This window comes from Ammodytes marinus (genome assembly GCF_949987685.1).
Source record: "Ammodytes marinus genome assembly, chromosome: 9".
Lineage (NCBI taxonomy): Eukaryota > Metazoa > Chordata > Actinopteri > Uranoscopiformes > Ammodytidae > Ammodytes > Ammodytes marinus.
The window spans coordinates 11,354,252-11,379,127 of record NC_137213.1 but is presented as its reverse complement, the minus strand read 5'-3'; the positions used below and the strand labels follow the sequence as shown (position 1 = coordinate 11,379,127).

Below are 24,876 nucleotides of genomic sequence, written 5' to 3'. Positions count from 1 at the left end.
GAATTAGTGGACATGGTTCCGGTGCGGGCAGAGGGGGATCGATATGGAATAACAAGAGACTCGGGTGACATTATCGAGCCGAGGGATGGGACGCCGTCACATATCTCCCCAGATCAATATGTATGCAGTCTGCTGTCGTCCTAGGCCCAGAGACAAATGAGAGGGCTGGGAACAAAGAGGGGCTAAAAGGGAGCGGCTGAAACAATAGTACAAGATAGGAAAAAGGCAACAGAAATAGAAGATGAGGCAAGACAGACTGACAGTGAATGAGAGGAGTTACGGTTACCGCAAGTAGTAGTCACGCATGTGGCTTCTCAGAATTCGGTAATTCAATAGAACCATTCCAAATTGAGAGGATGAGTGTTTGTGGTGAAAACCGTTACTCATTTCACAGCTAAAATGCACGTTTTCATCCTTTTTGGTTTAGAAACAGGGAGGAATACAATAGCTCTCTTGTTTTGCTCACTTGTCTCAATGTATGGACACTGTTCTCTCCTTTTCAGCTTGTTGTTGTTGATTTAAGTAACCAAAACAGCTATTTATCGTTCTCCTTTTGTTACCATTCAAGGCATAAATGTCGTCCAACGTATTTGTGCACCAATAGTAGTATCATTGCAGCCAGCAGTCTGCACAAACTCCTTAGCTCTATTAAATCACTTACCTGTAGCGCTCCACTGTGGCGTTTTCAAGAGACATGGTGTTGGTTCATGTTCCATTTAAAAGCTTTGTTGTTCTTAGTATAGTGCTGTTGTTGACAGCAGACTGTAGGGTAATTTTGCCCTATTCCCTTGCCTGCCTGTCTTGCTACTTTTTTATCCTCATTAAAGAGCCTCCTTTTGTGCTTCCATTTTCTCTCCTTTCCCCTCCCTTTTCTGTGTCTCTCCATCCGCTCTGTCATTATCACTCTCTCTCTTCACCTTTCTGTACGTTTTCTGTCCTGCCCTTCTTCACAGTCCATTGATCCGGGTCAGCAGTTTACCTGGGAGAACTCCAACATGGAAGTCAACAAGCCAAAGAATCGCTACGCAAACGTCATTGCCTACGACCACTCCAGAGTTGTTCTAACCTCTGTTGATGGTAAGAGCTCAGGTAATGACCTTTCTCTTCCTATGCACATTCACTGACGCGGCCAGCGATTGAGACCTCTTTCACAACAAGCACCAAGGACATTTCAAAATGCCTTCAGCGGCTAGAGAATCGGGTTACTGTATTTATTTTATTATTATATTATTTCACCTTTATTTATACGGGCAAGTTCTTATTTACAATGGTAGCCTGATAAGCGTCAAAAGACACTTAAAACAGATCAAATACATTGGACATAAAATACAATTTCTAAATTATATAAAACAGTATGTATATCTAGTATGTATCATATACTGTTTATAGATTTAAAATATGTTTGGTCTTGATTTCTGTTTCCTGAGCAACTTTATTAGAAGCAACTAAAGCACACTTCGGTACATATGGGTTACATCATCACTTTGTTACAGCAGTTCCAGGCAGCGACTACATCAACTCTAACTACATCGACGGCTACAGAAAGCAGAATGCCTACATCGCCACACAGGGGCCGCTGCCCGAGACACTGAGCGACTTCTGGAGGATGGTGTGGGAGCAAAGATCCAGCACCATCGTAATGATGACCAGGCTGGAGGAGAAGTCACGGGTAAATACAGACACACTGTCTCTCATTAACTGTAAAACTGACAAACACAGCAATACAAATGCTGACTTAATTACAGTACTCAAAGATTTAATTACATAAATCAGATAAAAAATGAATGATAAGCCACCAATGAAAAGATTTGTATGTGATGCCACACCCTTCTCCAGGTCCTAGTTATCAAAACAACCAGCAGGTGGCTGCTATGCATGGGGAGTGTTACTAGGAGGAAAAACAAAAGAATGTCTTGTAAAAGCTTAACATGGCAATTTAAGTCAATAGTACAAGGTAGTCAGTGTTTACATTTAAAATGTGGCCAGTAATGAAGTTTCCTGACTTGGTTATGTATATATATTATGTAGCTCAACGCTAGGGAGGTAACTTAACTCCTAACAAAGCCTGGAGGCACAGAGACGCCCAGTCCTACTTTAAAGGAGAAGTTGTCCGCCTGATCAAAGTCACAAGGACTTCAAAGGATATTTTGGTTGTCTCTGGACAGTATCGATTCATGTTGCTTATCTTTTCCTAAGTTTTCAGCAATCTTGAAAAACTTCATGGACTCCTTCGTAAGCTGTTTGTGAAGTTAAATTGCAAATCACAATTTACCATGTCCCATGAAGCCTCCTGTTCTGTGCGTGTGGAGTTACTGTGGCAACTTTGCATATGATGACACTACTACTGAAAATAAGATTTTTTTAGCTTAATTATGAACAGTACAGTGTAGATACATTTAGATTTTTATAGTAATGAAAATGCTACTCCATTCATTATTTAGAAACAGCCCAAAGAGCTCAGAACTTAGTTACAACATATTTATTTTTGCAACACCATGCCACGGTTTCGTAGACATACACTGTCTCATCTTGTTTGCACTTTCTGAATTTGACTCTCAAAAGCCAGTGCACTACAATGGAAACTCTGAAGTTGGGAGTTAAGAGGATTGTCATCCAGCAACAGCACATGCTCCTAAAAACAACTTCCAAGCTCATAAAAAGCAAAAAGAAGCACATCTCAACTTGAGATTGAAAGTTGAGATGGGTTTATTTAATTAGAATCTCAAAATCATGCTCATGAATTCATTGGAGGAAATAAATCAGCATGGAGCGCTGCCAGTATGTGGAGCTTTATTAGTCTATGCATACAGTGCCTTAATGAAAAAGATTCCCCAGACTAAGAACTGAAGAACAATGAATGGGATTGTAAATGAAAGAGTTCATTTCCGAAACCCTATGGAATGCCTTATGTATGTTTTTCTGGTGGGTGGGATCACTGCCTTAAGCTCTGTTTAGTTTCTATAGTGATTCTTAAAAGCAATTGTTCTTTCTAACCATCCTTCAAAACGTTGAATAATTTGTTCTCACTCTGAGCTATCAATGGATCGATCTTTTTCTCAAATTGTGGGCACATTGTGTCTCTTTAGAACGGAGCTCATTTATTACTACCTTGAAAAATATCTGCTGCACTAATACGTTTGATGCGGCGTTCACTCGATAGCAGCAAGGATTTACACAATCTGACAAATATATATATATATATATATTTATTTATATAAAGATATATATATGGCGTGTCTAAGTGGAAATTTCCGAGCTCTGTGACAGATAACCACGCTCTCATGCTTTGATCTCTGAGTCACAGCCACACATAAATACACAGGGACAAAATAACAGAAACACCACAACACAAGGAACTCAAAGTGACATCAAACTCTCAGCCTGTCCCCGCCTCTTCCTACACGCATTTGAGAAGCAGTTGGCTTGCCAACACTATGGAGAGAGATGTGGAGAAAACTTTTTTTGCCTACTTATGTCATAGTAACTCAAAATCTTAACTAAAAATAACATAATAAGGTGGGATGCAGTCAGTTCTGTGTAATTTTCAAATTATCAGAGGGTTAAAACTTTTTAACTCCGCTCTTTACCTCCAAAACGAACATGTAGAGGTTTTATTCTGCATTGCTGACATTTATACTTTTCCATACACTGTATTTATTATTGTGTTATCAATTGAATAAAAACATTTTCCTCATTTTTAAACACTGGTGTATATAAATCAAAATTACAACCGCCGCTCCGATGAGCAAATGTTTAGTTTAATGACAATTAGCAGTATGTATGTGATATAAATATGTTTTGCAATATTTAAATGAATTTTTCTAATGCGATATGAGGCAATTAGCAGCTAAATTAATTGATTGCATTGCTTGGGCATTGGTCTCAAAAACAACTTTATTTAATATGTGTGAAAGTGCTGAAAAATACGATTGCCAACTGCATCAGACAAACAATGTTTGCAAGTTGATGATGATAGGACATTGAATTAGATAAAACATCACATAGAGCTGGCTGTACTCCTGATTAGACACATTGTTACGTTTTCAGGGATTCCTGTTATATTTTTTTCTCCTTTACATAAATCCATGTCTTCTATTTGTTTATTTCTCTCTCACATACATACACAGACATACACATATGGTGAGTGAGTCAACCTCCCACCACTCAGCCAGACTGATGTCTTATGCCAAACATAGCAGGAGCTTGACAAATATGATGACATCCTATGGCAGGAAAATTTCAGCTTCCTCTAGCGCTATCATTACTAGTTAGTAGAACCGTGAAAGGTCAGGACTTGAATTGAGACCAGGGGTATAACTCACTTGCGTGTCGGGTGTGTGTGTGTGTGTGTGTGTGTGTGCGCGCATGTGTGTGTGCGTGCATGTGCGTGTGTGCGCGTGTGTGTGTTTGTGAATAGATAAGAGCTATGTGTCCTCTGCAAAAGGCCAGGGGATGACATGTGAGAAGCAGGGTTCAAAGCACCAGCAGACAATGGTGAATCCTGTGGTGTGTGTGTTTGTGCATCAGTGTGTGTGTGTGTGTGTGTGTGTGTGTGTGTGTGTGTGTCTGAGAGGGAGAGTATGCCACCCAACCTCCGGCTGCACAGAGATATTCATTACAGTGGTGACTGCTAATCTATATGTTTGTGTTGCAAGTGGTTCCCCATCACTCAATTGAGTTTCTCCTGCAAGGTCTGCCTCTGCCTCTCTGAATGGGAGTTGTCACCAGGGGAGGTGAAATGTGACGGCGTGAATGTTAGCGCATTTTGTTTGTCGATTTGTACCAGCTCGCCGAGACAGCCAAGGTGCCTGCAAATGTCAGCTCAGCACTGCAGTATCAATATGATTAGCTTACCCCGTGCCATGTCTCTTCCTCTTATGCTTTCCAAATCAACAGCAGCAAATCCAAGTCCAAGCAATTCTGACATTATTTTTTATTTGTAAAACAAAAGGGTGCTGAGCAGATCATTTTGGAGAGATACTGTGAAATGTGTTTAATATTCAGAGTGCCTTTGACTGATAAATGAGGTAAATTACCTTTTTTGTTAAGAACAAATGGTATATAGAGGAAATCGTAAGGGATTAAAACCTGTCCCACACATATCACAAGATTTAAATTTTTTCGGGCTCGAAAGCCAAACCAATCTGTAGGTTGTGCCGAGTGTTTATATAATGATGTGAGTGACTCATCGCCTCTTAAAACTCACAGACCTTGTGAACAACCACAAAGTAATGTGTTACAAACGTCAAATGAAGCATAATTATGCAACTGCATGACCTATTTTTGAGTCTTAATAATTTTTGAGAAGTGCAGGACCTATTTGCCCAACATTTCCAGAACAGACGCATTATTATTGCTGTTGGGACACCAGGGCAAAGGTCCAGTCACAGCCAAAGGTTACCTTAATTAATCTGATGAGGGCGCTTGTAAATGTTTAAGTGAGGAAGAGGACTTTGAAGAAAAATGTAGGTCCTATTGTGAATGCAAATTTAGCCTTCGGAAATTGAGGGAGTAAAGTACAAATTGAGGCAAAAGCCGGTATGTCATTTTTATTGATACACAAAATGAAGCAAAGCCACAAATGGCCAGTGTTTGGATGGTCTTTAGTGAAGTTTGTTCTGTGCGCATATGGAGCCAGGTGGCCCAACCTGCTGTCCCTTCACAACAGGCGAAAAAACAGGCTTTTCAGACACATCTCCCTCCACAATGCAGCGCCCAATTATTACAAATGAGCTTAAAGCATACATTATAAAGGCTTCTGAATACACCTGACAATTAGCTCATTGGAAATGATCACAGCCTGATAAAAGACAAATGGATTTTTAATGCCCTTTTTGAAGCCCCACTTCAAATGCAGACACACATGGATGCACATGCTCAGTCCACTTGTGTTCCTTTTTTTTCTAAGGGAGATACAGGAGCTGACTCTGAGTATTCAGTTTTTAATTAGACTGTGGACAACAAGCCTTTGATCTGACCTCTCTAATGTTTCCTCTGTGTTAATCAGCGTGATCCTACACTCTCTAGCCATGTGGTGGATGTTTTGGGCCCGTTCACTCCTGACATTGTGCCCTTTCTCTTTGGCTCTACCAGGTGAAGTGTGACCAGTACTGGCCATTGAGAGGAACAGAGACCTACGGGATGATCCAGGTCACCATGCTGGACACTGTGGAGTTGGCCACTTACAGCGTCCGTACTTTCGCTCTCTATAAGGTACAGTTCTGACCTTTTCCCATTTGCAGTTAACCATATAGCGAGACATTCTCTCAAAATGACGCATTCCCAGACCCGTAATTGCAGTACATCATCGCTAGACTCACATCTTTCTTATTTTTCTGAAGTCAGATGAAGTGCTATTACCACTGGAATCTTTTTATTTTTTTTCTCTCTCGCTACTGTAATTGGTTTTCAACATCCACCATTTGTCTCTTAAAGGGAAGAACATATTTCAGTTTTTCCACTGTGATTCATATACTTCAGTGCGATGATAATGTGGCTGATGTCTCGTCCTATATTTCTCCTCTATCCGTCCCCTCCCTCCCCCCCATCACTTACTTATAATGTCTAACATCATTATAATTCCTAATTAAATGCCAGTCTCCAGCTGGAGCGGTTACTCCGTTTCAATCAGGAATGGTCACAATGCCAAGGAACCATTTCCGATTTCAATTCCATAATGATACACATTATCTACACCTTCACTTGCAGAATGATCACAGCTATGCAGTAGAGAACGTGCTGCTGCTTTCAAAGACAGTTGACTCGAGACCTTTGCTTAAAATAGCTACATTTATGTTCATTAAAACAACGTGACCTTAACCTGTTCAAAACATTGTTCCCAGCATGACAAGTTTTTTCTTAAAAAAAAAGAAGAAGAAAAGTTTGCAAACCCCAGCTAATTAGGGTTTGCTATGCCAAGTTGTACCACAAAGTTAGAAGTGACACCTTCCTACTTTGCTGACTTGTCTGATTGTCCTGCAGAATGGCTCCAGTGAGAAGAGAGAGGTGAGACAGTTCCAGTTCATGGCCTGGCCGGACCATGGGGTGCCAGAGTATCCCACCCCCATCCTGGCTTTCCTACGGCGGGTAAAAGCCTGCAACCCTTCAGACGCAGGGCCCATGGTGGTCCACTGCAGGTGGGTGTTGGTTGGAACGAGCTCAGTTTGTGCACAGTGAAGTTAATGCTATCTTTCACCATCACAATTATTTATTCAATCATTTATTTGTCATGGCTTGTTTCCCCACATTGGTGAAAAGGTATTGATAAACTGAGAATGTGTTCTTTCATCAAAAGATTAGTGCCAGGTATGCTACGGAGATGTTGCAACGGAGATGTTGAAATCCTGTGTTTGGGGTCAACACCTTTTTTCTTCCCCGTGAAATAGGCTCAATATGTCTGTGTACTGTGAATGTTCTGGCCAGTGGAAGAGCCTCTCCGGGTGCCAGCACAATCTCAAACGTTGTGCACAATCTGCAGCAACAATTTCATTATGGTCTCTAGCTCTTTGTGCTAGAGGGAGTAAATCTACTAACCTGGAAGGCACGATGTCTAGTTTTCTGCTGGCAAGCACGGAGAGGGAACATAATAGGAGTGGAAAACTTTACATTCCCTGACTGTTCTCAATGTACCTTGCACATCTCAATGTTTGATTTCCGGAGCCTTTTTGGACCCCATTTAGATTAACACTCAGGCAAATGTGACCTTATATAAAGTTAAATTGCCTTTTGATAAACAAACATATAGTGTGTTTATCGCGACAAGTGTATACACAGCCAACGAGAATAAAGGTTAGAGGAATTAAATACACACTCATGTGAAAACTTTAACTCATCTTGTACCTGGTATGATAAATACTATTATAACGATATGATAAATACTCAAAACCGTCAGCCCCGCTGCTGTAAACAACAACAGTGAAACAGTAACTTTTAAAGCAGATTTCTAACTACAATTTTCCTGAGGAAAGTTTGACATGAGGATATACTGTATCTTAGAAAAGGTCTACTTCTCTGGCACAGCCGAAGTTACATACAGTAGTACATACATTTTAAAGTTAGTTTTGATTATTTAGATGTTTATCAATGCGTTTGTACTACAAGTCGATCTTATCTATTATAAAGTGAATTATAAAGTTAATCACCACTTTCTTCTCTTTCTCTCTCTCTCTCTCTCTCTCTCTCTCTCTCTCTCTCTCTCTCTCTTTCTCTCTCTCTCTGTCTCTCTCCATCAGTGCTGGCGTTGGCAGGACTGGCTGCTTCATTGTGATCGATGCCATGCTGGAGCGCATGAAGCATGAGAAGTCTGTGGACATCTACGGCCACGTGACGTGCATGCGCGCCCAGAGGAACTACATGGTGCAGACAGAGGACCAGTACATCTTCATCCACGAGGCTCTGCTGGAGGCCGCCACCTGTGGAAACACGGAGGTGCCCGCACGCAACCTGTACGCCCACATCCAGAAACTCACCCAGCCACCGGCCGGCGAGACAGTCACTGCCATGGAGCTGGAGTTCAAGGTGACTGATATAAACACACACCTCAGACAACTAAGTATATGCCATTTACCACTGAAATAAATGATTTTTTTTTTGTATTATGCACTTCGAGAATAAAGAAGAAATACAATATTGAGGGGAAAAAAAGTGAGACGGGAAAGTTTTTTTTTTCTTCTCTCTCAATATTGTATGTTGTCTTTATTCTGGAAATTTCGACTTTATTCTCGAAGTGCATAATAAAAATTAAAAAATAAACAAAATGTATAAAAAACTTCCTCCTATTTTTGGCCCTACTACTCTTCCGTAGACTCCTGTACGACATAATGAAGCAATAACTTAACAAAAGGAATTTCAGAACAGTTTTTTCGGATTACAGAGTTTCTCAATCCGACCTGATATGCAATCACTGCAGTTACAAATTCTGACTATTTTCCATTGTGCCGGTTTGATCACATAGAGGTTTAAGCTTGTTTGAAATAATGTATTCACCAATTGAGCTGATGCAAAGACATTTGTCTGTGGGACGTTGATGCTGAGACATCCCAGCAGCAACAGTGGCATAGTAGCATTAGGGACAAATGGGCCAAAGTAAACAAACACACACACACACACACACACACACACACACACACACACACACACACACACACACACACACACACAAATCCATCAACACCTACACATGGTGAATTACAAAATGACTGACACTTGCACAGAGACACACGCAGCTTGTGTTCAAGGTGACTCGCAATCACACGCACACCTTCTGTCAATAGCCATCCACTGTGATGTTATTACACACTTTCCTCCCACCGTTGCTCAGCCATTAGCCCTCTTATGACCATGATCCATTCTGTTTGAAGTGATAATAGCACCTACACTCCTGCCAACGATGGAGAGGGGAAAGAGTGAGAGAATGATTGCGGCGTATGTGGGGGCCACAGCCTCCATGCCCACACAGTCTGGCCACAACACACAGACACACACACACACACACACACACACACACACACACACACACACACACACACACACACACACACACACACACACACACATTATCCCAGAGTACCATGGCCTATCCATACGCACTCCTGTGCTGTCCATCTGTGCTCTGTCCACGGCCAGCCCTAAGCTTGTCACGCCTACAACCCCTCAAAGCTCCAGGACTCTACGGTAGACAAGTCCAATGCACTTGAGCTATATCTACCAGAAGCATTTCTTATTCATCTTGACAGGAAACCTTAAGTCTATATAGAGACATGACAAGGGAGCGCTTCAGACTTCCTAGTTTGTTTACTTCAGGTTAAAGGTCGCTCATATTTTCTCTGTCTGTGTCTCTCCCTGCCTGCCTTTCTTTCTTTCCTTCCTCCTTTATTAAACAGAGACTGGCCAACTCCAAAGCCCACACGTCACGCTTCATCAGCGCTAACTTGCCCTGCAACAAGTTCAAGAACCGTCTGGTAAACATCATGCCTTTTGAGTCCACGCGCGTCTGCCTGCAGCCCATCCGTGGAGTGGAGGGCTCTGACTACATCAACGCCAGCTGCATTGACGGCTACAGGTCAGCAGAAAGACTTCTACTTTCAAGATGTCCGCTTAATACAATCACTGGGAGGGAAATGGGCTGACTTTGAGCTTTTAGGACAAGCCTGCATTGCTCTATATTTTATATTATTTATATACATATTTTTTATATAATCAAATGTTACTCTAACAGGAATCAAAAGCTTTGCTGGAGACTATTTTCACTTGACAGATTAATATACATTTGGTGATCCTGTGAGTATGTAATGCAGCAGAACAGTGTATTTGGCATTGCATTAAAATGAGCTACAGTGCCTGTTCATGGTAATGAAGGAATATGTCGCCCATTGCAACAGTGTGGCTCATTGATGTGTTTTTAATAGTTTTGGAGCAGCAATGGAGCTCTATGGCACAGAGGGATCAGATATATCAGGTTGTGGATAAACAGAAAATACTAGTCTGTAAGATGAAGATGAATGTGTTGTGCGATGGGTCTTTTTATGGGATCCTTTGAAAATAAGAAAAGGATAGAATAAGACCAGCCTTATCCGTTAAGGTGGTTTGAGGCTGTAAATGTCAATTTTCTGGTAACAGCAAAGGACTTGTAGCCCTCTTTCTATACATAATCCCTCAATTTTAGGAACAAGGAACAGTAAACATGCATACAAAGCCACCAGCTATCTTTTTTTATAGCCACACAGTGAGTCACCTATCAATCCAACTGAGCGGGCCGGACCAGACTGAAGGCAAGAAGTGATGGTTGACGTACAGGCCTGGCAGAGCCTCTGGGGATCACACCAAGTGTCTGCTGATGTTAATGACTCATAGACTTCAGGCAGACATTGTTTGAGCAGGACCCGCAACCAAATATTAAATTCAGTGACTTAAAGTGACAACAAACAACTTTTAGTTTATGTTGAATCTAGCGATCCACAACACCAGTGCCTGATGTCCTAAAGGTCTTCGCCAGCACGTGCCGGCGTTGCGTGCATTTGTTTATGAAGCGAGTGAAAGACCGTCAGATATGTGACTAATGATAATGGTAATATGACAATGGTGAAGAAAAGTAAACTTTGATTGAGTACAGCAATCACGTGATTCTGAGGGGTCATAATAATATATAAAAATAATAATTATATAAAAATTGCGTTGTTTTTCGCTGATGGTCTCGTTAGCTGTTACAATCATCAGAGGAAAAACAAGACTATTTCATAAAAATGTAAACTTTTTAAATTAGGTTTTGTTATGTCAACTTTATCATTCCTTTATTTCATATTCAGTGTCCCAAAGTATATACTATAGCAAACTCAACAAAAATTGCATCACCATCCTAATACGTTCCAGGACTGCACTGAATGTGACAGGTCTGCAGGTTTTTTCCCCGGCATCAGAGGGATTGTCACAGGTGTGTAAGAAGCACAGAAGATATTCACAGTGGACTAGATTAAAATGTATGGGAGGGGACGGAAGATGAGTCCGCAGTGGGCAGTATCCAGTTGCAAGAATTACACTCCCGGCTCTGTCAATGTGGCTCTCGTCCGCTGAGCCACTAGCGCTTTCATATGGAAGCCGCTGCTTGTCCTCGCGTGCTCTGTGAGTCCAGATTGCTTCCTAGAGGGAGGAAGATGAAAAGGCAGAGCTCTGTTTTATATCTATATAAGTCTGGGCAGAGGCAGAGAGAACAGACTCTTGTACAGCGAGGGGGAATGGATTTAGCTATGCTGAAATGCCATTCAGTCCATATGGGGTTCTGCTTGGTATCGGGCTGTGACAGAGACAACACCTCCGCCCCCCCGTCCCCTCTAACTCCCTCTTCTTCCTCCATTCCTGTTGTTAATGAGAAGGTACTCTCTGCAGAGGCCGACCTTTCATTGTTTCTGTGTAAATAGTGTGATTGCAGCAGGAGGGAGTATTGTAATGAAGTGTTTTCCGTCTGTGTTTTTCCTCTCCTCCATTTCCTCTTTACCCCCTTTCTATGTCTGTCTCTCTCTCCGTTCTCACCCGCCATCTTCATTTTCCATAACACCATGGCAGAGACACAGACACACCCGGGTGGGGACCTGTTGTGTGCACCAGTGGCACTGTATGATTAAACCGCTTTTAAAGCCGCGGCATAAATAAAAACTAAAGACGGGCCTCCAGTGCCCTTCACCCCCAGCGCCTTCCAGAAAAGCCAATAATATGCTAAGCTAATGAGAGGCGAACCATTGATTCAAGCTATGCTATCAGGGGCACGGGCCCTGGATATGCTCGGATGCGGGCTGGAGTTTTTTAGCATTGTAATGAGGTTGAAATGAAACACTATGTCCTCCAGCTCTGCAGTCATGTGGGATGATGCGGAGAGTGCTTTGTGCTGTTTGGCAGCGCACTCATCAGGACCCTGTGTGCTGAGAAGTCTTTATTGTGTGATATGGTTAGGATTGTTTTTGTTTTGGCTAGGGGCTGTTTTATGGGGAGGTTAGAGGGGTCCACCCTATCAATTTGAAATTTAGCATTCATCCCCTGTTGAGTCCTACAACCCAACCCCTTCCCTTGCCTGCTCCTCTGTGCTTTCATTCCCCTTTCCTACATCCTCGTCTCCCTTTCCTTCTTATTTTTCTCCTCTCCTTTCCTCTCTCTCTCCTCTCTGTCACTCTCTCTCTCTCTCTCTGTCTCTCTTTCTCTCTCTCTCTCCTCTCACTTGCTCCCTCTAATTGTCCAGCTGGACACGGCTTTGCTCACTCTTTTCATCTCCGCACATTTCCCTCTCCACATTTCTCCCTCTTCTTTGTGTATTCCTCTTTACTTTGCATTCCTCCTTCGACCCGTTTTTCATCTTTTTAATTTGATTCCTCACTTACTTGCCTCCTCACCCTCCTCGTGTGCCCTCTCCTCTGCTCTCCTCTCCTCTCCTCTCCTCTCCTCTCCTCTCCTCTCCTCTCCTCTCCTCTCCTCTCCTCTCCTCTCCTCTCCTCTCCTCTCCTCTCCTCTCATCTCCTCTCCTCTCCCCTCCTCTCCTCTCCTCTCCTCTCCTCTCCTCTCCTCTCCTCTCCTCTCCTCTCCTCTCGCTCCCCCAATTTGTCGTTTCTTTTATTTGTGCGAGCGAGGCCCAGAGCACATTCTAATCTCCGGGTTCCACATTAGTGCCTCGCCTGCAGCACCTTCATTAGTTGTTGAGCCGTGGCTCAGCGTGTGACTGAGTGTGTGTAGTGGCGTGTCTGAAACTACATGTGAAAACCACTGCACGCACACATGTGTACACCTGTATGAAAGCTTGCATTTGCTGCAAACATGTGAGCGTGTGCGTGCGTGCGCCATCATGCGTGTGTGTTTTGTGTTGGATTCCACTGCTTCCCCCCCTCACTCTGTTGATCAGTGCACTGCTGCCACCCTATGGATGACAAAGGTACTGCTGGGCCGGACCAAAGTCACGTACTACACCAGCACAGCTCTAGCACCTCAGAGGATGAGCTCATCTCTAGTTTAGTGAGCATATCAAGGGCTCCCTATCTCTCTCGCCCATTCTGTGCTGTGTTACAGAGAGGAAGGAGGAAGCATTACAGAATCTATTCAGGCTTGAACAACTCAGTGATGGTGATAGTTGCCAAGGATTATTTGTGCTGTGTTCATTAAATGGGTTGGAATTTGTCTTGTTGGCATTAGTACAAACAGTACAAGGACAACGGGACCTTACATACAGCATGCTCTTATGGGATATGATTCCTATTCCTACTAGTCATGCTACTCAAGCTGTGTCAAATATAAATGTCCACCAATTAAATTAAATTTTTATAAGCTTTATTGGTATGGATCTGATCAAACAATATGGACAAAGCCTCTTATAATTATACATACAAATTAAATCACAATAGTAATTATCAGGGTGTAAATATGTGTGTGCGTGTGTGTGTGTGTTAATCAAATGGTATGTGTTCTTTTTATTGAACAAATGTAATAGTCATAAAACAGCTCTTCAACCTTTGACTCTTATTTGAATACATTTGTGTCCGAATGTATTTAAGCCGTTTGAGATGTTGCATATCTTACATCTTGCCCGTTATATCCTTTGGGGTTTTAGGTTGGGTTAACAGCCTTTGCTTAAAATTCTAACCGCATTCCTTTATCATTAAATCCTTTTTCTTGTTATTGCTTTGGGATTTGCTTTATAATGCCGGCTGTAAACGCACCATAAAGTCTTAATTATGATGTGTAGTGTTTAACCCGGGCCTCCCTCTGTGTGCTGTTATGTCTTCAGACAGCAGAAGGCCTACCTGGCCACACAGGGCCCACTGGCAGAGACCACAGAGGACTTCTGGAGGATGCTGTGGGAACACAACTCCACCATTGTCGTCATGCTCACCAAGCTACGAGAGATGGGACGGGTAATACACAAACTCTCTTTCTATGTATAAATTCATACTGCCGCCTGTAAAGATATTTCATTCTTTCCCAGGATTGATAACAATCTTTTTGGGCTGGGTCGGCTCAGCAAAGATACTGCGTCACACTGCTCAAATATTAATTTATTCCAACCCCACAACAGTAACTTTGGTTGAAAGTTAACTTCCTTATCAACCATATGGCTGGAATGCATCTGCGGTTAAAACTAACTTGCCACTGTGTCATATTTGTCAATAATGGGTTGCATTCCAAGCATACTAATAATTTCCCCTTTCTGCATGACTGCATCACACTATATGAAAAAATGGGATCTGTTTTTGGAAACAAGGGAGCTAAATATTGATTTAGTTATTTTTCTTGGGCAGGACTTTTTTCAAACATACACTAAATTTATAATAACACTCTTGCTACTTTAGATAAACAAAAGTTTAGGGTTGAGTTTCGAAATATCAGCAGTGACCTTGAGGAATGTCGGTGGAGATTAAGCACTAGAAAACTGGGAGTGAATCTGACATGTAGTTGTTAGACATTTTAAGAAATGGCTTTTGTGAATATGTGTTTGATTCGGACAGTAGTAATCTGCATTTTACAGCTTCAATCACCATCTCATTCATAATCACTGTTTATGATGAAGAATAAGAAGAGTCCTGAGCACTTTATCGCTGTAGTTAAGAACACAAACAAATTATGTAAATGTATTTCCGCCTAAGATGAATGAGACAATATTTCAAAAACAATTAGATTAGTCTCTCTTCCATTTTTCCTTTGTAAGCACAGAGCCTTCTCGTGACTCCAAATGACTCAACCCCGACTAATGATAACTCTCTCCTGAACGTGTTTGGAAAAAGATTTTTCAACTTCAATAGGTATTTAAAATGTTGCCTTCTTTTTCTATTGCAGGAGAAGTGCCATCAGTACTGGCCAGCAGAGCGCTCAGCCAGGTACCAGTACTTTGTGGTGGATCCCATGGCTGAGTACAACATGCCCCAGTACATCCTCAGAGAGTTCAAAGTCACAGATGCCAGGGTATGTTGGATTCATCTCTGTGGGTGTGTGTGTGTGTGTGTGTGTGTGTGTGTGTGTGTGTGTGTGTGTGTGTGTGCGTGCGTGCGTGCGTGCGTGCGTGCGTGCGTGCGTGCGTGCGTGCGTGCGTGCGTGCGTGCGTGCGTGCGTGCGTGCGTTATCGTGTTCACCTCTGTCTGTGTGTATGTCATGGGTTGTTTTGGAGGGATGAGAATGGATTGGAATTTGCATTGGTACAAAAATACAACCATACAAATCCAATCCATCTTAATTTTTGTTGTTCGCACAAATACTGACAGTCACACAAAGTGGAAAGTATTATACCGACTGTGATTACAAGGTAGAGATGATCAGAACACCTTCTGTGTTATTTCTACTGACAAGTTGACATCAAGTGAATGCACCAACAAGCATATGTACCCGAACAGTGTGCTTGCTCTATGGATTGAGAGTGTGTGCGTGTGTGAGTGCGTGTGTGTGTGTGTGTGTGTGTGTGTGCGTGCGTGCGTGCGTGCGTGCGTGCGTGCGTGCGCGTTTGTGTGTATGTGTGTTTCGAGATCACTGTGAAAATACATGAAAAGCATAGCCTTCAATCCCCGAGGGCCAGTGCTGCAACTCCCTGTGATGCAGTAGTTTCAATGGGCTATAAATATACTTTACTGTCATCACAAGGCCCACCGCACAGCAACACTATAATCCCACATCCATTCCCTCTTTCACATATATGTTTGTGTACGTAGCTGTGTGTGTATATATATTTATGTGTGCGTTTATACACACACACATACACACACATACACACAATATGAGCATTGAAAGACTGATAGATATTGAAGTTAACTCCCCTTACACGCACAAAAACGCTTAATTTGCCCATGCTTTATTATTGCATCCCCGGGTGTAAATTAGTTGATTAGATGGCTTCAGTAAAAACCAGCAGGGTTACGGTATTCATAGACCTTGACTGAGAAGCTGTGTCATGGTGTTCTTTTTTTGAGTTCATAATAGAGCAAAAGCCAAAGAGGGAGGGAGATTTGTGAAGCCCAAACTGCAAATTACAGCATAGAGATTGATTGAAGTATCACAGAAAGCTCATATTTCTAAATGATGCACACACACAGTATACTGTACACTTTTGCTTCTTCTCAGTTTACTTCCTGTATGTACTTAACTTTACCTTATTCCTTGCCCTATAGGACGGCCAGTCCAGAACAATCCGCCAATTCCAGTTCACTGACTGGCCCGAGCAGGGAGTGCCAAAAACTGGAGAAGGCTTCATTGATTTCATTGGGCAAGTGCACAAAACCAAGGAACAGTTTGGACAGGATGGACCAATCACTGTACACTGCAGGTGAGGAGGGAATACGGCACATGTTAATCATAAAATGAACACAAACTTGTTGGCATAAAGGATGACTGCTCTTTCGGGAATTTATACCCGCTTTCAAATTTTACTGTTCGGATTTTTATTATGTAGCAGCAGAGTTCTTAAAATTCTCTCCGCAGTCTCAAGTTGCGTATAATCAAGTACAAGCAGTTGAGATAATGGCGGATATGAAAACCAAATGTCTTGTGATTGTCTGCACTGATTCTTCAGATCATACTTTGTGGAAAATTAGATTTAAATGTTATTTCAAAGTATAAAAACATTTCCACAATGTACACCCAGTTGCCAGATTATTAGGTATACCTGACTGACATACATATGTACATTTTTGTTATTTTTTTTGTCAAAACTCTTTTAAATGCGACAACAATTAGTATTTTAATGGATAAAACCACATTCTTAGATTCTCTGGACCTATTCAGAACAGTTTGAATTATTTTGCCAAAGTACAATACATTTTGAAGATTAAAGTCACCAAAGTGATATATTGTCTAGTCTACATATATGTAACATAATTATGAATAATAATGAATTTGTTTTGCTCCTCAGTGCCGGGGTTGGCAGGACCGGAGTCTTCATCACGCTCAGCATTGTGCTGGAGAGGATGAGGTACGAAGGCGTGGTCGACCTCTTCCAGACAGTGAAGACACTTCGCACCCAGCGGCCTGCCATGGTGCAGACAGAGGTAAGAACAGTGGGCCAACGTTCACACTCAATATATACCACAGTGACAGGAGGCTAGTCATGTTCAATAGGCCTATCGTATCATTTTTTAAGGGTGTAAACTTTTATCTCAAGTGTCCATTTATAACTTACTGAAAAAAATTGTCTTTAGTGGATTTTAGAGGAGCTTCATTAAATCTCATAGCAAACTCATCTGGTGCTATCACAGAGGTCAAGTGTCAAATATTCCTCAAATTAAGAATTAATAAATACATTATACAACAAGCAGGCGAAGCACTTTAACCAGAATATTAAAGTAGGCGGTCATGTTTTGAATTTATATGAGCAAATTAACATTTTAAAATAAAAATTATAAATTAGATTACCTTGACACAGGAAACGTCATTTTATCTGAACCTTTAGTATAAGGAATCCTGTATGCTACAGTCCGAGAAAGTCTAGTCACTTTATTACTTAGGTTCACATGAACAAACTGTTTCTGGCAATGTGCTAGCTTTACTTATTGAAACCAAGATAATAATGATGGTTAAGCTCACGGTCACCACACATCATGTACGGGATATTACAAAATGATATCATCATCTGAAAAGCAAATACAAGGAGTCAAGTCAAGCTGACCATAGTTATACAGTATAGCCCAATGTCTCTATTACTGTATTACTTGTCTTTAGGGGCTTTACAATCTGTACAGATGAAACCCTTAAACAGATAAGAAAAAACTCCCAGTACAAACAGGAGAAACAAATGTAATAAGCCTAGAAGGTTCTCTTCCAGGACATGCAGTAGATCTCATGTATACAAGAGGCTTAGGCTTGGTGGAAATAGAATATAGTATTCATAAGTAGGATTTAATTATTGTATAATCACTTGTCATTAAAAGCAGTTGTTTCTTTAATTACTTATGAATGAGCCGTATATCAACAAAGGAACTGGGCGTGGCGCCATGTTTCTACAGTATCACAGAACGGACAAACACAACGGCCTTGTGTATTTTTATACAGTATATAGTGTGTGTCCGCCGGAAATGCACCTGTTGAAAGATGAAGAAGTTCTATAGAAAAAAATACAAAATACAGCTTCATCTCATCCATTGATATTGTGGAAAGAAGGCCACCGTAGCTTCTGTAAATTATCTGAATGGGACTGGTTAGGGAGTGTTGCAATCGAAATCTTTCACTACTAGATGACAACAAAATATTAATTTTATTACACACTGTACCTTTAATGTACTATATGTGATATTTCAGACATACTGTACCTACAGATGTTCTAATTGAAATGTCTTCTTTTTCTTCCAGGACCAGTACCAGTTGTGCTACAGGGCAGCATTGGAATACCTGGGGAGCTTTGACCACTATGCAACATAACCACTCCCACCGAGAAGCCTCCCTGGTCAAACCTCTCAGGAGTGTGCCAAGTGTCCCATCTCAGCCACCATCCATTCACTTGACTCCCAACCCTAAAACCCCCCCCCCCGTCCCTCACAGCTACCGGATGGGAGGAGAAAGGGACACGCTTGCAGAACCCGGGCGACGGGTTCAACCAATCACAGAGATCCACGCCAACTTAACCAACAACAACCACATGAGATTTTTTGCTTTAAAAAAATAATAAAAAGAACATTTACAATGACTATGACAAATATGACAACTCGTGTACAGATGCGACAGCGCAGACCGGCAGACTCGCCTCTCTGCTCTGTCGAAGCCAAACCTCCCTGATTGTCAAAGGCTACTGGTAGCACTAAGAGAGCATTCTCTCTGATTTTATGTTAATTTTATTGTTCCATATTATGATTCATTATGTCAAAATGTTATTGTTTAGTATTTTTGTTGTTTTTAATAATCATTTTAACATCAGACATTTTCTTTTGTCTTAAACTGCCCAGACTGGGGCGTGCATTATTTTCATAATCGGTACTTTTCTTTTGTTTTTACTTTAGGGTACTTTAGCACAAGGAACATGTATTTTTAACACGTTCCTAGATACTAATACAGGAGGACCACTGTTCTCTGAGCTGCTGTCAGATTTCTTTTCATATTACATTATTGTTTTATTCATATTATGTGTTGTAAGCATTGTTTTTTTTGGTCTTACTCAGTTCAATAACTCAGAAAATTGCCTTGTCACTTGCCGTTTTCGACAAAAAAAAATCAACTTGACAAAATTGATTTCAGAGCACACACACTTGCTAAGGTTTGTCCTTATGTAAAGGCGGTAGCTAGTTATAAAACAACAAAAAACAAAAGGTGAATTAGCTTACAAGAGACTAAATCAGGTGTACAGAAATGGAAAGCACATGATTTCTACCTTTTTTTGTTTTTGTTTTGTTCAGAAGCCTATGGCATTGAGGCCTTCATACTCCACAGCGAGGACTTACATGAGGAAAACAGACTTTTATACCCTAAGGGCAGTTGACACAAAATCAAACTCCCTGATCTCTGAATCTTGTTGCTCTTCAAGTCCCTCCCATCTCCTCGCTGCCCAGTAGCCTGCTCCGTTTGCTGGATGTTGAACCCATGGAAAGGAGCGGGCAAGTGGTTCATATACGGGCCGAGGAGTAGAGCCATGAACGCTGGCACCTGTACAGAATCAACCATTCCTACCAGAGAGAGAGAGACTCAGCCCTTTGGACTGAAACCTGATATTATTTTATACAGAAATAGAACTATAAATATATATATATAATTATGATTGATTATATATATGTACAATTACATATAGATATATACACAGCTTCAAAGGTATATTGTTAAAAAGGATTCATTCTGCTGATCTACCAACCCTAGGGACCGCAGAGAGCCTGCTGTCCTAGAGTGTGTATTAATGGAAAAAACACCGTTGTATCTACTGTACTATCATAGTAACTTTGACAGCTGGATGACCGTCCCAATGAGGAAAAACAGCACAATCCCCCCCCCCCCCCCCCAACACCACCCCACTTCACCCATCAGAATGGACAACTCCTCACTCCATCGCACTACTCAAGCACACATCTTCTCCCACGCGCGCTAAAGGAGGGGAGTGTCTGAAACCAGAGTCCTAAACCATGTGGTGCAGATGGTGGAAAAGGAGGAAGAGGCCGTGGGAGGGAGGGAGAGAGAGAGAGAGAGAGGGAGGGGGGACTTGAAAGCGCTGGCGAAAAACTATAATGTTCATTTTTACCTTGTGAATGCTTAGTGCTGTAGGGGTTCGATCTGTTGTACACACAGTCTGTTTTCTATTTGTTGATAAAGAACTGGAATTTAAAAAGAAACTGTTGATGAAAAAACATTGATGTTAATAAAGTTAAATAATTGGGTTTTTGTACAAATCCCAGCCTGTGACGCTTCATTTCTTCATCCTGTCGTTTACTAAATGTGATGGTTAAATCTTTTATAGCACACGTTTTTTTCTTTTTTTGCATTTTGCCCTTATTCTGCCCCAAATATTTCTTTATTCCACTATAATGTATTATCATGTGTCCTTTATTTCAAGGCATTTCAAAGGACTTCCTTAGTTGCAATGATGCCACTTAATGATTGGATACTTGAAAGTGTGTACATTTTTATATAGCAAGGAATTATGAATTTTTACATTTATTTATTTATTGAAACCTTAACCAATTTTATGATCAGCCTCTCACTGTATGGGTGATGGGTTCCACCATACACACATTGTTATTTCCAAAATATAGAATTATTTCTGATAAAATAATACTGTCTCCAGATCTACCAGTAGCCTTTCTACATCTCAGTTTGCTCAGTTGTCATCACTAATTATGTCATTAAGTTCATTTCACCAAAGATAATTTTTGTAGGCCTAATTGTGTTTTTCTGTGTGGTTTGAAGTGGGCAAATGTCCCATATTTCCAGGGACCAATCAGAATCTAATGATATGTTCTTTGGTTGTTTGCTTATGTTGCCATGGAGACACTACTGTCAAATCAAATCCACACAGTCCTGATGAAGCAGAAAACTCGAGTAAGTGTATGTCCAATATTTAAACCATACCCAATGTCCAAATTCTAAGTGTAAAATGTAGCAACTTTACATAGCTATCAAAAATTATCCCAATGGAATAAAAATGTATCAATGGCACGTAAAAAAATACAGTCATGTAGATAAATACTTAATTAATCCCCAAAGGGAACGATATACCTGTCAGTAACGACACACAATGGTGTTGATGATGTCTGAGACCTCAGTTTAGTGGCCACTGTAGAGTTAAATAGGCTACTTATTGCAACAACAAAAAAATCCCAAACATTCTACACACTGCAGTTATTATATAGTACATTGGGTGAATGAGGGAGAGAGTCTGAAGACAGTTGTTGGGTTGTTTTCTTCTGTTGCCATGGAGAAATCCGATCAAACTAAACCCATACATGTCTGATAACAGGTTTGTTGGGGTTTTGAACCTTAAATTATTATCCTATTACAACTTTAGATGATTTTATCTCACTTTGAAATTGCTGCTTGTTCAGTCAAAAATATTTAATTAAATTATTATTTTTTATTTTTTTGGTGGTTTTCCTCACTCCTCCCCATCAATAACTTTCTCACACTGCTTGTATATGTCCCATAGCAGTAACTGAGCAGACAAATTAAGATGACTGTAACTGTGGAAAAGCCTGTAAGGGATTAAGGTTGTATATTCATATTTTTAACAGAAATTAACGAGGTGCACATTCTCATGCAAGTGAAGGATGTGTTGTTATAGCATGTGGTAATGATACATGCAGTAACAGTTACATGGTGAAAAGGATTAATTATTTCATGATAAATGCTCACACACACTAAGCATATGAAGCTAGATATAAAGTATTATAAATGCTGCTATTGTATACTTTAGATCTGCTTTATATATGGTGTATTAGGGAGTCCCGCAATATACTTATTATGTTCATCTAAAGCTGTGTCCCAATTTAGGGGCCGCATCCTTTGAAGGACGCGGTCTATGAATTGAGACACAGCTTTAATGTGCACTTAGCTCTGTAAGTTGCAGAACTTCATGCCTTCAACTATCTTGTTGCTCTTTTCTTTACTGATAGTAATAGCAATATATTTTTGTTATTGCAGTCATTTTAGCGACGATAATATTCTGTTTATGACTTCAATATAGTTCTTTTAGATTTTCTTTTTTTAACACGTTTGGAAGAGTACATTTGCTCAAAGCTGTAGTATCAGATAGTGGTAGAGGTGGTGTTGTGTAATGTAGAATTTTCTTTTAGCATTTTACAAAAAAGTTGTTTTGGATTCCACAGAACCAGCTGACATCATTGTGCTTGTACAAACCTTGACAAGGGGCATTTTTTCTAATTTCAGTGGTATTGACTCTATCTAGACTGCTGCTTTTCCTTGATATCTTTCTCTACCTGACTCAGCAACTGCTCAAGCGGCAGCGCAGCTCAGCAACCTGTTGCTATCCCTGGGCGATACCATGAGTTATTCCATTGGGTAAGGAGATTACAATACATGTGGTAAACTAATGTACATTGCAGTGTACCATGATGCTGATTTATGTTTATGTTTTTGCAGAGAAACTGCCCAAGATGAAGAAGAGCGTGAAGGTGACTTGCTCTGCTTGAAGATTAAAGCTCAGTTGGAGGATTTGTTCTCCAACAGCCACTTGGCAGAGGACGGCTTCCTGCTGAAACATGTGCAGAAGAACAAGCAGGGCTACGTCAGTCTCAAGCTCCTCACTTGTTTGAAGAAGGTAACCCTACAAAAGAAAAAGCAAGATTTCATGTGCTTTCTGTGTTATTTACATTCCATCATTTTGAATATAAACAATCCAATGTCATTCAAATAAAGCTAAGGTTGCCACTGATTATCACACAGATCAAGGTCCTGACCGCAGACTGGTACATGACTCTGGCGGGAGCGGAGTACTCGGAACATCTGGAGGTGAACGACGAATGCACCAAAGTCAGGCGGAAAGAGCCGCTCCCAAAATGGCTGCTGTGTTCCGCCACCAGCAAGCTCCTCCTCGCCTGGAACTTTCCAGAGGAGAAAACCACAGAAGAAGAAGACAAAGGCCTGTCTGATAGGATCTTCAAAGAGTTCAGCGCTCATGGCAGTGTCACCTCGCTGTGGACCCTGTATCCTGGCCAAGAGCTTCCCAAGGAGCTTCAGTGCTACGCCAAGCGCCACAAAGAGCTGGGCCAACGCTTGTGTGCCGTGGTGAAGTTTGATAACCTGGAGGCGGTTCGTAAGGCCCACAGCGTCCTGAAAGCAGAAGAGGAGAAGTCCAACGGCCAGGGCATGTGCGTGGTACCTCTGGGATTCCAGTCCATGCACAACATCTCCAAGGATGGATCTTCAGAGGAAAACAACAAGGACCAATGTGGGAAATCCCTGGAAAATCCACTCAAAATCTCATCAGAGGATTCAATGCAGGAGGAACCTTCTTCTTTGCCGGCTCAAGTTTCTGACGAGACTCCCAACATATCTCAGGCCTCACAAGAGTCTATGGATAACTCAGTGCAAAGAACCGCTGAGCAGGTGTCCACCACGGGCTGCAGCGGCCAGTCCTTCTCCGGGCTGAATCACAGGTTCAGCAGGATGAGCTGGGGCTCTGGAGACTGCGATAAAGATCATTCTCGGAGCCCGTGGGTGCTGAGGCGCAAATTTGCAGCCAGTGTATTAAACTCCAAGGTGGCCAGTCACCTGGACGCGCTCTGCCTGATGCATAGAGTGCTGCGTCAGCCCATCGGACCTGACGGCAGCAAGGGCTTTCAGAGCAGAGGGAAGCCACTGCAGCAGGAAGAGATCAAACTCTCCCATGGGTGGACTAATTCCACCTTTGTCAAATGACAATGGCAGATCTGCCAAGAAACAACACACTACAAAAGAAAAAGAAGAAAAAAAAAATCAAAAATCAGATTAATCAAATAAAATATTTTTTACATGAAATTACAAAAGCTGCTTACTTTCTGTCATCTCTTTGCTGTAGATATTGTTTATTCAGCGTTAACTGTAGTTGTGAATCATTGACAGATGGGGGCAGCATTTAGCTGTGTTCACAACTGTGTTCTTTTAAACAATGACTTTGTCCTACTTGTCCAGCTGTAGTTAAGTATTATACACTGCATTGCATGTAAGTAGACTGCAACACATATTAGCTGGATGTATACATTTCTACACAAACTGAGGTGTAAGGGTGCTGGAGTAAAAATAATCCACACATGCCATTTTGTTTTAAACGCCAGTGTCCTCTGTGCCATGGGGCCTCAGCTCCTCAGGTCACAACAGCAAATTGCATTGTATATTTGTTCTTGGGTCTGGATGGATTTACCTTGTTAGCACTTTCTCAGAGAAAGACGTATTCTCTTTCAACATGAAAAGCTAAGAATAAAAAGCCCTCGTTGACAAATGCCTGTTTAGGTTTTGGTTCAC

At 41.4% G+C, this 24,876-nt stretch overlaps 2 protein-coding genes across 11 annotated transcripts in view; both read left to right on the top strand.

The window, feature by feature from the left end:
• The window catches only part of ptprfb (protein tyrosine phosphatase receptor type Fb), a 167,921-nt gene extending 147,117 nt beyond the window's left edge, over nucleotides 1–20,804 (top strand). For 4 of the 10 annotated variants that reach the window (XM_080034566.1, XM_080034570.1, XM_080034571.1 and 1 more), the window contains 11 exons: nucleotides 954–1,089; nucleotides 1,494–1,669; nucleotides 6,094–6,213; nucleotides 6,982–7,136; nucleotides 8,232–8,517; nucleotides 9,882–10,060; nucleotides 14,258–14,384; nucleotides 15,304–15,429; nucleotides 16,623–16,777; nucleotides 17,363–17,498; nucleotides 18,796–20,804. In XM_080034566.1, the coding sequence (XP_079890692.1) occupies nucleotides 954–1,089; nucleotides 1,494–1,669; nucleotides 6,094–6,213; nucleotides 6,982–7,136; nucleotides 8,232–8,517; nucleotides 9,882–10,060; nucleotides 14,258–14,384; nucleotides 15,304–15,429; nucleotides 16,623–16,777; nucleotides 17,363–17,498; nucleotides 18,796–18,864 (1,665 nt within the window). In that variant the 3' untranslated portion in view covers nucleotides 18,865–20,804. The remainder of the gene's footprint in view (nucleotides 1–953; nucleotides 1,090–1,493; nucleotides 1,670–6,093; nucleotides 6,214–6,981; nucleotides 7,137–8,231; nucleotides 8,518–9,881; nucleotides 10,061–14,257; nucleotides 14,385–15,303; nucleotides 15,430–16,622; nucleotides 16,778–17,362; nucleotides 17,499–18,795) is intronic. The other 6 variants (XM_080034565.1, XM_080034573.1, XM_080034572.1 and 3 more) reach the window with 3 other exon arrangements.
• A 2,114-nt stretch (nucleotides 20,805–22,918) lies between these two features.
• larp6b (La ribonucleoprotein 6, translational regulator b) lies at nucleotides 22,919–24,294 on the top strand (the record flags this gene model as incomplete). Its single annotated transcript, XM_080034023.1, has 3 exons — nucleotides 22,919–22,935; nucleotides 23,017–23,194; nucleotides 23,320–24,294. The coding sequence occupies 3 exons, from the start codon at nucleotides 22,919–22,921 to the stop codon at nucleotides 24,292–24,294; spliced, it is 1,170 nt and encodes a 389-aa protein (XP_079890149.1).
• Between the last annotated feature and the right edge of the window lie 582 nt (nucleotides 24,295–24,876).